Source organism: Strongylocentrotus purpuratus, unplaced genomic scaffold, assembly GCF_000002235.5.
Source record: "Strongylocentrotus purpuratus isolate Spur 01 unplaced genomic scaffold, Spur_5.0 spur5_scaffold_21, whole genome shotgun sequence".
In the NCBI taxonomy this organism is placed as follows: Eukaryota; Metazoa; Echinodermata; class Echinoidea; order Camarodonta; family Strongylocentrotidae; genus Strongylocentrotus; species Strongylocentrotus purpuratus.
This window is the reverse complement of record NW_022145607.1, coordinates 24,726,988-24,739,310: the sequence shown is the minus strand read 5'-3', so window position 1 is coordinate 24,739,310 and position 12,323 is coordinate 24,726,988. Positions and strand designations below refer to the sequence as shown.

At 36.6% G+C, this 12,323-nt stretch overlaps 1 protein-coding gene across 1 annotated transcript; it reads right to left on the bottom strand.

The window, feature by feature from the left end:
• Nucleotides 1–4,308: 4,308 nt before the first annotated feature.
• Nucleotides 4,309–12,318, bottom strand: LOC115927914 (intersectin-1-like). Its single transcript, XM_030994260.1, has 6 exons — nt 12,243–12,318; nt 11,316–11,698; nt 9,212–9,337; nt 8,068–8,104; nt 6,431–6,628; nt 4,309–4,888 (listed from the first exon to the last, which is right to left on the bottom strand). Coding segments are annotated over exons 1-6 (822 nt in total). The 3' UTR covers nt 4,309–4,886.
• Between the last annotated feature and the right edge of the window lie 5 nt (nt 12,319–12,323).

Genomic DNA, 12,323 nt, shown 5'->3' with positions numbered 1-12,323 from the left:
ATCTATACTAGACTGAACATTATGAAATGGAATGTTCTCCCTCGCAGGAGTCATACTAGCAGATCAGTTGAAGTGTTTAAAATAATCTTAAAACTTTTAAAATCTAATTTGGCATACCATTACTTTGTTCTAGTATTCTATATCTTACTTCTGTTCCATTGTTTATAATGCAGATGCTTTTATGCGATCTCTTTTTTTTGTTTTTCATTTAACAAGTGCATCTTGAGCATTTGATTTCAAGTGGTTTCGGCGCCTTACAAATCTCATATATTATGATCAACATTATCCTATATTGCATTTACTAATGTACTTCAATGTCATTGTCATATACTGGGTGCATTTAATCATGGCATGATAACATTTAAAAAATCTAAGAATCAAATAAAAACTTATTAAAATTTAAGAATGGATAGGGTACATGTGTACTTTTTGTGTTTATGGTAAGTGAAATGATGATTAGAAAATATCTACAACCCTATAACAAAAAATATTTTATATACACCCAGTACTGTTTGTACATAAATCTGTACAAAAATGTACAACCTCCAAATATGTATAGCTGTAGAGTTAATATATCAATCAATAAATCAATCAGAATAATACCATCCTCAGCTACATAATACCAGTTTTCTTTGAATCAAACCAATACCCATTTTTTGACACACACATAAAAGATTGCACTCTCTTAAAAAAAATAGGGTACTCTGTGATCGTTAAATGTAAATGTAGCTCTCTCTCATAATGATACATGTATTCCTATTCTGAAAAGTTATCTCTTGATATAGATGTAGAATCTAGCTTTCTAAATTCCAACGGAAGGGCGATTCCCTTGTAAATGATGACACCATCAATATTCTACAGGTGCACCTATAGCATGTCTACCGTATCTCTAAATTGAGAGCTCTTTTGTATCACAATTTACTGTTTTGAATTCTGTAGAATACCGTCAGCAATATTAATACATTGTGCGTTCAATCAATCAATCAATCTAACTGTGGTATTGTCTAATGCAAATAGTTGAATGTAAATTGCATAGAAGTTCTTTACAAATTTCCATAAGAGAATGTTTGGACTATGTCCATGTCTATGTCCCTTGGAAGCCTGTTGATTGATAATGATGGCTGGGCAGAGTTCTATAGCAGAAAGTCATATGTAACGTAGGTTTAAAAGGGCAGTATAAATACGTCTCGGCAGTATGCTTACCGGTATATGTGTCCATGGTGGAAATAGAAATTTGTTTTACAATATTGGCTCTATCTTATACATGTAGTTCGACAATCTGTGGTGTATCTATTCACTAGTTGATATACTCTAAGACGAAGCAACAATATAAAGTTAACTTTTCATTCATTAACTATGCTATAAAGTAATGATAAATAATAATGGTGGCTTCTTGCGATTTGGTCACTATTAACCCTGATCATAGATATCATAGGAGGCCAAATATGTACAGCTCTAGCAAATCATGTACCCTTCTACACCTGGGTGGAGAGAGACAAATGTGGATCAATGCCTTGCCAAAAAACATCAGTACCAGGCTGGCTGACATTAATGCCTTGCCCAAGAAAGTCTCTCTTGTTAAATATTTCACTTGAGGAGTTAAAAAAAAACGAACAGCAACCTTGCATTTGCTACTATCTTCCCATTTATCATCTAAAATCAAAGAAATCTGACAATTTTTTTCTAGAGGGCTTCAAAAAACTGTACATCAGCTTTAAGCTAACTGTCCTTTTCCAACAGACTATATAACATCTACATCTCCTAGTAACCTACCTTGTCATACTATGAAGTACAATGGGATATATAATCCAAATCAAATAAAAAACAAAAATGCATTAAAAAATAATTAAAACAAAGACATACTTTAGATAATGGAAGAGCATCAGTACTGGCCATGAAATATACATTGTACATATACATGTACTAGGTCTGTACTTCAGGTTTATCAATTTGGAATGGGGTGAAATACCAAAGTAATGACCCAAAAAACAAAACAAAAACAAAGCAAACAATGTACCTTAAACAAATACCTGCACTGTACCATCAAAGATATTTGATATCTCTAATAATTCATAATAATCAAAATAAATTCATATTAGGAAAATTTTACAGATGAAATGATTTTTCATATAAATGAAGCTCGCAGCAATTACTGTTACTGTTAATAGTCATTTTCATTGGAAGACAAAAGAATGTTACCAAAATGAGTGTTTGTTTTTAAACCCCTCAAAAACAGCTTGGAAACTCAACTTTGATTTATAATATCTCCCTGGGATGATCATCGCTTTGTTTAATATTCGACAGTATGTTTATTCCTCTTTAAAACGATACCTTATTTGTTATGATATTGTAGCCATGGAATGAGCAGTACATTATTAGAATAAGGGGCAGGGTCAAAAGTGATAAGTTGCAAAATGCACTGGTAAGCACTGGTATTGTTATGCAGCGCACTACACGACAGCCCTACACTATTCAAAGAAAGAAGAAAGCACAGCCGAACAAGAGCATTGCATTTTGAAACTTCTCACTTGTGACCTTGCCCCTCATTTTGATGCAATGCACATTCCATGACTGACTGGAAAATCATAACAAATGGGGTATCATTTTAAGAGGGAATAAACACACTTTATAATGATACTAAGTATAGTGATGATTATGCCATAACAAGGGAAATATAATTAATCAAACTTTATAGAGTTTCCAAACTTTTTTTAAAGGGGTTTAGTTGCAGATTTGTGAGGATGACCATTTGTCTATTTTTCCTTCAAGGAATTTCTCCAGTGGTCGAGGGTCGAGTTCAATACTACTTTCCATGTCAGTAGATCCCAAAGCTAAGTATATGAGTTAATTCCAAACAGACAGACTACCGGTATGTGAATTAAAAAGTGCAGGCGATATAGGTTTTCTAATGCTTATCCAATATCTGCATATTTTGCAACCTTAGTTAACAAATAATATTCTTCAGTGTACTAGCACATCGACATATTCTTTAAACTTTTCAACAATTCAAAGTCTTTGTTTTTTAATTACATTATTTCAGTATTTACTGAATGGAATGGTAAATAAAAAAAAATCAATATATTACTTTATTTCACTTTACAAATTTCTCAAATGACGAAATATTCGTGATAATTTCTTTCAAGTATACAATTAAAATAGATGAAACACTATACCTACCTCACAGGCTAGATACAATATCATTAAATACCAATAATTGTTCAGTTCTATTGTTCTTTGTATAAAAACCAATATATCACCTGATTAAAAGACACACTACTACTATTACACTGCTAACCCATAATCCAAGCTTAGAGGAAATACTCTTGAACACAGCTAAAGTTCCAAAAATCACGAAAAAGATCCTAATTTTCACCATTTCTACCACTAATAACAACTCAAAGACTACATTAGCACTGACCAAACAATGTTATCCCTCAACAACGGCAGTAAAAGGGGAATACATGTACATCTGAAAACTGTTAATACTTTACAACTCTTGCACTTCAACTTTTTGTCAAATAACAATACGTGTACAAATAAAGTAGCACATAGCACAACAATCCAAAGATACACAATCATCTTGCCAAATATACCTTTTGCTCCTATTCTATATTTGCCTACATACATACTTGAAAGTAAGAAATTTGAATTAAAGTTCTGGTAAAGGTGGAAAAGAATTCTGAGCTTCCATAAAAGAATATTATCGGAACATTGTCAAATAAAAGAGACTACCCTCAAAGTAAAAAAAAAAAAAAAATGACTAGAAATAGCCTTTAAGTGTGGTCCAAACATTCATGCCTAACAGGTCTATGTTCCATTTCTGTGAGCATGCACTCTTCACTGTATTCAAATTTCTGCAAATTTTAGTCCTTCCTATCATTTTGTATTATTTCACAACCTCACAATTTTGCAATATTTCTGATGTACCACACAATCAAACTTTTCAAATGTGCTGCGAAACTATTTTTCTTTCAAAATGCATTCATGTGGCCAGGGAGGCATTTCACAAAGCCCTTTTTTTCAATGTCAAATGACAAAAATCAGTGACAAATCTGCTGATAACCAATCAAAAGCAAGAAATTCAGTAGCTTATAACAAAAACTGTCATTTGTCACTGATGACAAGTTTGGTGAAACGCCCCCCAGTACTCAACTTTATCTTTAATAGCAAAATTACCATAAATACAAAGGGCATATAGCTTGTGCTTGGTAGTGGGTTTCAGGTTAGTTATACACTTTCAAGTATTGTCTAGTTGCACTGCCTGAGCTTCATACAGATCTGAGGGGTGTTTCACAAAGACTGAGATTGAGTTTAAGTTGGACTTAACTATGGCAGGCCATTCATGCCACTGTTTGCTCTCACCATTTACTGGCATTGGTCTCACAAGGGAGGTACAAATCATGATTAAAAATCATAATGGTGAGAGCAAACAGTGGCATCGATCTTAGTCTTTGTGAAACATCCCTCTGCTAGTTGTTTGGGATAATTCCTGTAACAAGAAACTTAATCTAAGGCGAGACTTGGCTAACTCTATCACTGGCTACTAGCGCATGAATATGGGAAAGTACAAGAGCAACTAAGACCCACTACCAAACACAACTCGGAATTATACACAATTATTCCATTTTTAAGCGATAAAATGATTAAGATATAACCAAGCTGGTATAGACGATCCAAAGTATATTAAAAAAACAGAAGATGACATCAAGATGAATCCCAGACTGGTATCAATCCCACCTCAGTGTCACTAGTCGAGTTGTATATCCAAATACTTCTGAAGAAAGGGTTTTTGCACCAGTCTCAATTTCACAATCCAAGTTTAAGTTTGGTAGTGGGTCTTTAAATGCTCTTGTAAGAGTGGTATTCTTAGAGACCAGGGTACTTGGTTCTAGTAGGCGTGGAAGCAGAGAAGATGAAAGAACAAAATGGTTTTAGAGCATGGGTTGGCTTATTTGACAGTGAAAAAGAAGGAGAGGGGGGGGGGGGGGGGGGTGTATGGAGAGGATTGGGAAACACAGGTCTCTCTTCTCTCGTCTTTTACAACCATCCCCTACAAGCTCTTCTATGGAAAATCTAACATACATTACAAGTAATTATGATGGGAGAGGTTTCCCTGGTATGTCAGAGTTTATCCCGACTTGCAAGACATAATATCAACTTGATAGATAGAAAGAATGAAAGAACATTAGAAATGCAAATATAGCACTCACAGCAAATTTGTGCAGGATAGCAAAAAAATCCTTCGGAATCTCAACAGACGCAGACAATATATGCATTCAACTCAGCTGAATACTGTGCATGTGTCTAGGTTATAGGGGCTTGTCTACGTACTGCATTGTTATGTCTTGTCGTATTCATAAGCCAACTATCTAACTTGACTACTAATTGCTTTTGGATTGTTATGCTTTTTAATACAGATTTTACACACTATATACTAGGTAAATCAAGGGAAGCAGTGATAATAGAATTGCCTCTGGTATGAAACAGCACTGGTGAAAAATGAAGAAAGAACCTGATATTAACTTTGTCTCTAATATCCCTCTGACTGTAATGATCAATAATCCTGTGACCTTTAACATTTGACCTTACGAAGCCAAACTCTTCAGGTAATCTTCCATGCTCATACATACTTGTGCCCACTGGGGTTGACACTGGTTTAGTATTTCTTGAGTTGTCACAGTATTGAGATATTTTCTGCTTCTGATTTTAAACATGACCCTGTGATCTTTCACCTTTGACCTCTTACAAGAGACGAGTACAGAGCGAAACCAAACTGACTGCAGGAAGATTAAATCTGTGATTAGTATCTTAGCAAGAGGATATCACAATGGCTAATGGAACAAACCTTGCAAACTGTCATGCCAATATATTCCTATACCAACCCTTATATTGACAAAAGAGGGTTTAGACAAAGACAGCTTTATTCTTGAATTCTAAAATTTGGTTCATACATAGTGTGATAGTGAAGTTGGATAGCACATAAAAATATGAGTATCGATGTGAACAATCCAAAAGACAAAACATGAGGTTATTGGTCCCACACAAATGTAATTTCTTAAACATGATATTAAACAGCATTATTATGGTAAATGAAATCCAGCACTATTGTGGTAAAACAAATCCTGCCTTGTTCACAGAAACAGCAACTAACCAAAACTTAAGCAACACAGCACGTGCTTGTACTTCAGGCATTTGACTTGTTTCTGGGAAAGGCAAGTTCGGATATATGACATGATAAACTGCTGTAAAAAAAACACACAAACAAAAAACACACTATCATATCACACTTTATACTTTATATCATCAAGTAAAACAAAAACGTTGCGGCTTTGCCACATCATATCCGAACAAGGCTTCATTTTCTACCTACAAGCAAGCAGAAGCATTGCTTCTGGCAAGGTGAGCAACAAAGAGAGTGTTTTTTACTTACAGTCCGTGGCCGGAGCACTCTTGCTGTCCCCGAGCTCCTGCACGTAATTGGACGGGAAGACGCCCTCGGAGCCGTTGAGCTCCCCTCTCCACCAATCAGGGTCCTCCTTGCTTAGGACGTTGATGACCATGCCTTTCTGGAAGGACAGCTCGTCTTCGTTCTGCTGGGCGTACTGGTAAATGGTGATGACTTGGCATACTGTGGGGGTATTAGAGAGGAGGAGGAGACAAGGGAGAGAAGGGGATGATGTTAAAGATATAGACCGGTAGTGGTAAAATTGCGGTTCAAGGATTTTGGGTGCAAAATATCCATTCAATATTGTTTAAATATTGCCTCCAGAGGTTAAGATGGCAATACTTCAACCTAAATTTGCAAAAAAAGTAGAAATATATGGCCAAATGTTCAATGTTGAAGTGTATTCACGATATCTATCCAGGCCGGATCGATATGATAATTTAACAAATATATCAATTAGTAGGCGGTTTTCGAGCAAAATTTGTATTATCACATATTAGTCAAAACATATTCTTTCACATAATTGGTGATAGGAGCTTTCATTTCAATTTTTGAGAGGGGGTATTTCCAAAACTGGTCTATACCTTTAACAAATTGACAGAGAATTTATATGGCACAGGGAGCAAACATTGGTTGGAATGGCAGCCAGGTCATGAGTTTTGCTCCGAAGGACCAACAAATCATATATATGACCACAGAAACTTGGGAACATTATAAAACTTGCAATTTCTTACAAGTAAGGGCACCTGGCATACGATAACTAGAAGTTTCAGGTCATCTAAAAAAGAACACAATTTAGGGGGTGGGGAAGCGGACCATCTTTAATATAAAGTGTTCTACAGGCATGCTTTATAATTTGTTAAAAATGTCCCAATACCATTTTCAAGGAGAGGAGGTAATAAAATGATGACATTTAGGACAAATCATTTCAAAGACTGGTAGATTTTTCAATACTATCTCAGGAGCAGCTATATTTTACAAAAAATTAAGCCTTGATTAAATTATGGTTGAAATATTGGAAACATCAACAATTTAGCTCTGTATAGCACGTATCACATATCAAAACATTCACTCTGTCTCTGGCAAGATACCATCACAGAATTTCTTTAACCACGTTCTCTATGTGATTGTCTCAAGAGACAACTGTAGAGCTATTTAAAGCTGAGAATGTTATGGTCTAATAATCATTTAGTCATAAATTGTGGATGGTGGACAAAATGGGCATTAGACAAACTGGGAATCAGACCGACTGGCAAATAGACGAAATGAGTAGTAGACTTATTGGTGATTAGACCAAATGATAGGTAGACGAAATGATTATAGGACCATGTGGATAGTAGACTGGCTGGGTGTAGACCAAACGGCTAAAAACTGTAATGAAAAGGTGGGTATTTGAACCCTGGAGCTGGTAAGAGCCAAGGGAATGAACCACAGGGCTACTACAGTCAAACCTGCTTTAGTGACCACCTGTCTACAAAGACCACATTTTTGTTTCCCTTGAAAAAGATTTCTCATTGAAACATGTACTAAAGGAACCTGTCTACCACTTTTTGTGTTTCCTTTGGGCATCGCTATAGACAGGTTTGACTGTACAATATTCAAGTGGTAATACATCAGCTTACCCATATCAATGCCTGGTGTCAGTCTCTGGTTTGCTTGCTGTTTGGAAAATCAGAAGGAACAAAAAGTAAGCATCAATGATACATTGTTGTTATAATATTTCGAGAGCACTTTCTAATACCTGACTGCTGTCACTGTGGCAGATTTTGAAAAAGGCCTTGAATTAATCATGTTATCTCGCTGCAACATTCAAATCAATTCTCATTTCAATATTTTCAAAACTAAGCTTGGGGTATAATACAGTTAAAATATTTTGAAAGATCACATAAGATGAGAATAGATCCATAGGTACCAACAAGGTGTAGCTTTCCACAGGCAATATAGAAAATAAAGCCTTGAGCATCCAATGACTATAAATACAACCCCTGGAAAGTAATAGTGCTCCTCCAAGTCTATCATGTCTCCCCCCCCCCCCTCCTGATTTTCCATGATTATGCTCACTCCAGTCCTATGGAACCTGCCATGTTCTTGCAGTTTTAGCTTTTCCCTTTGTGGAAATTATCAATGGATAATCTGGAAGGAGATGTTAGAAGAAGATATAAGAGCATCTGGAGGGTGTTTCACAAAACTTGTCATCAGTGACAAATGACAGTTGTTGTTATAAGCTACTGAAATCCTTGCTTCTGATTGGTTATCAGCAGATTTTACACTGATATTTGTCATTTGTCATTGAAAAAAGGGTTTGTGAAACGGGTCCCAGGCCTTATCCAGGCGGATGCTCAAGACCGGAGGGCTCGGAGAAGGGCCATAAAGGAAATGAAACGTCCAACCCCACAGGGTGGGAAAAACGGACGCTAAACGTCGACGAATTACTCACCGAAGGTGGAGTCAAGATACTGGGCAATTTAGAAGTCTCACCAAGAGTAATTCAGAAACCCTATGAATCCTGTAATGTCTTTCTGGCATTAAGCCTACACCCTTCCCTCCCTCTCCTACCACCCCCCCCCCCCTCCAACTTAAAGTTGCTCAAGCGTGGGTATATAGTCGTTCGTGAAGTAGGCAACTTGGCGATCACTCCTGATCACTTCTGATCACTATAACACTGAGCCAATAGGTTTTACGCTCCTGTGCGTCCTTCCGTGCGCTGCCCTCTATATACCCACACTTGAGCAACTTTTAAAAAAATGAGAATGGGTAGTTACTCACCGAAGGAGGAGTCAAGATACTGGGTGATTTAGAAGTCTCACCCGGAGTAGTGACCTTGCCAGCAGATTCCATCAGCTTTACATAGTTTGCAGGGAACCAGCCAATCTGACGTTTCTTACCCCTAGCCTGAAACAATCAACAAACATCACAGAACATCTTAACCACAATGGTATACATCTAATGTACTGATTCTACACAACCAAACATGGAGGTACACAGTAAAAAATAATAACTTTTCAGTCATTCAAATTTTGTTTTTATTGCAATTTATCATTTTGTCACTTACTGCTCCTTCATTGACTACTTGCAATTGGGTATTATCAACAGGAAAATGGAAATCTAGATAGAATATTAGAACAAAAACAAAACAACCAATTCTTGGATATCGTTTAAACTTTGGTATCAATGCATTATTTTTGGGGGGTAACACATGTCATATTTATTGTCACAGTTCGCATCTTTATTCACGAAATTGTTTCGAAAAAAGCAAATCAACATTCATTGAATATATCAGGGTACTAATCCCAATGACAAAATTAATCGTTGCATCATGACGGAAAGAAAATCTTTTTTATGGAAATAACATCAATGGCGGGTTAAATTGAGTCCAAAAAAAGAAAGAAGAATAGTTCTGGCATAAGATAACAATATATTTAGTTATTCCTGCACTGAAATCCCAATGTAACTGTAGCTAATCTATGAAGACTTACAGTTAACACAACAAGATCTTTTACACTGGTCAAAGTCAGCCTGACCTAGGGGGTGTTTCACAAAGATCCTAAGTTGAACTTAACTCTAAGTTAGACTTAAAGATGAAGTTGAGTTCTAGTCATGCGATTGCATTGTGAAAGAAACGGTGTGGAACCGACCAGAAAAGGTTGATCATCTAGCATATAAGAATTTGTGTGTATTGCAAGGTTCTGGAATCATCAAAATGATAAGAAATTTGGCCAAGTCTTGGTAAAGTTACAAACACTGTACACAGAAAGATGTATATGGGACTACACGAACACGTGGCGTAAAAAGCCGGCCTCCGATTTTTACGATGTTACATGCATATTTAGAATATGAAGGCATTTGAAGAGCCATGCTTTTCAGGAAACATGTCTTATCTGATGTTCTTCCACACTTGCATAATAAGAATGATTAACGCTCACAAATTATTTTTCACCTCTTCCCAGAACTCAACCTTCTCTTTAACAAGGGAAACGCTCTCGGCAGTCTCGCCTGCATTACGCAATTCGATATGATGAAAAATTGAGGTTGGAACATTATTTATAGGCAGGGTGGCCCATTAGCAGGCCCCACAAAATGAAATCCTCTGAATATAATCAGCATTTTGAAGTGAATATTGACTAAGAATCATCAGAAGAATTATTTACTATTAATTGTACCATGATCGATAACTTGAATGAAATATAAACAAATTAATAAAAAAAAGATTTATTAATTCTCATATTAAGTTGTAAAAACATAATCCAAGTCTACTGACCTAAAATGACCTTTGACCTTGTGACCTGGAATTTGTGTCATTTGATTTGTGATACTTGATAACCCTTGGGTACAAGTTTCATGGAATTTGAACAAACAATTTTGAAAATATGCTAAAAATTTAAAATCTTGATGTTGATGCCACAACAAAGTCTAAGTTTGTTGACCTAAAATGACCTCTGACGTTAACTAAGTGACCTGAAATACTGCTCACATGATTGGAGATACTTGATAACCCTATAGTCCAAGTTTCATTGACTAAGAACTTAAACATTCAAAATTATATCAAAAATTCAAAAATTTAACCTTAGATTAAGTTTTTGATGTTGACGCCGCCGTCGCCGCCGTCACCGAAAAAGCGGCGCCTATGTCTCGCTTTTTTGCTACGCAGGCGAGACAAAAATTATGAAGAGCCATTTGTAGCCTTAAAATTAAAAATATTCAGAAGCGAAAACTCATTGACTTTTTATAAATTCTTAAAATAACTTTTACAAAATATTTTCAAAGATGCTAATGGCTTTCCATAATTGTTATGTCCAACTTAGAGTTAAGTTTGACTTATGATCTTTGTGAAACACCCCCCTGGACAATGATCAGATTTGATTGAGCTCACCTGTAGTTCACCTTCCCACCAGCCGCTAGCATTCTTCTTCCTGACCATAATGAGTTGTCCTGCGGTCAGGCTGAGCTGCTCTGCTCCCGTCGCTTCATAGGAGGCAAGCACTTTGGCAATCTCTGGTTTCCTAGATAAAGATCCAGACTTGGCTGCCACATCGGCCGGAACCACTGGAGCAAGAGACTGACCGGTAGTAGACAATGTCCCCTCTCCCTCTGGCTGAGCCATCTGCACATAGTTAGATGGAAAGATGCCTTCCCGACTACCGACCTTACCCGTCCACCATTCCCCATCTTTCTTTGTGACCGTGATGCGCTCCCCGGCATCGAAGGCGAGGTCGCTTGGCTCATCCGATGAGTAAGTGTACAGGGCCACATATTCTGCAAAAAGAGAACACAGCCAAAACTTATAAGGTCTCTCATAGGTGATCCCGCATTTGCTCTGGCGACCATCGTTAACGGCTGTATTTCGTTAGAAGTACAGGGTTAGGGTAGCATATAAAATTTGGTTTTGGGAAGTCTTAGGGCTAGGATCAGGGAGCGTTGGGTAGTGTGTTGTATCCTGCGGTGACAGTAGGAATGCAATTAGTGTAGGAAATTACCACAATAATATTGTATGGCTTTGTTTTCGTGTGATACATAAATATATTGCTCTCGCTATGACAATATATTCTTGTATCACGCCATCCAATATTATATAAGTATTATCATACAGATTTTCTCATCACAGAAAAAGTCAACCGGGACACTACAATGTGGGTAGTCACAGTTGAAGAAATACCCTTTGTTTCTAGAAAAGATGTATTGAAATTAAGTCATTCTAGAGAAGGAACGGAGAAAAGAAGGAAAGGAGAAAAGAAGGAAAAGCATCCCATTAAAAAAACAAGTATTAAAATAATAAGCCTTTCAATATGATGTCGATGACCTTGTTTTTGCAGTGATAAAAATGTTTCCTGAAACAATGTCCTTATCCTCACCTTCAAGTTTCTGTCCTGATGCATCTCCT

Coding starts and splice junctions, on each gene's coding strand:
- LOC115927914 (XM_030994260.1), bottom strand. CDS start 12,318: ATGCATCAGGACAGAAACTTGAAGGTGAGGATAAGGACATTGTTTCAG. Junction 8,105..9,211: donor GTATCTTGACTCCTCCTTCG/GTGAGTAACTAC, acceptor TTTTCCAAACAG/CAAGCAAACCAGAGACTGAC. Junction 6,629..8,067: donor GACACCAGGCATTGATATGG/GTAAGCTGATGT, acceptor ATACCCCCACAG/TATGCCAAGTCATCACCATT.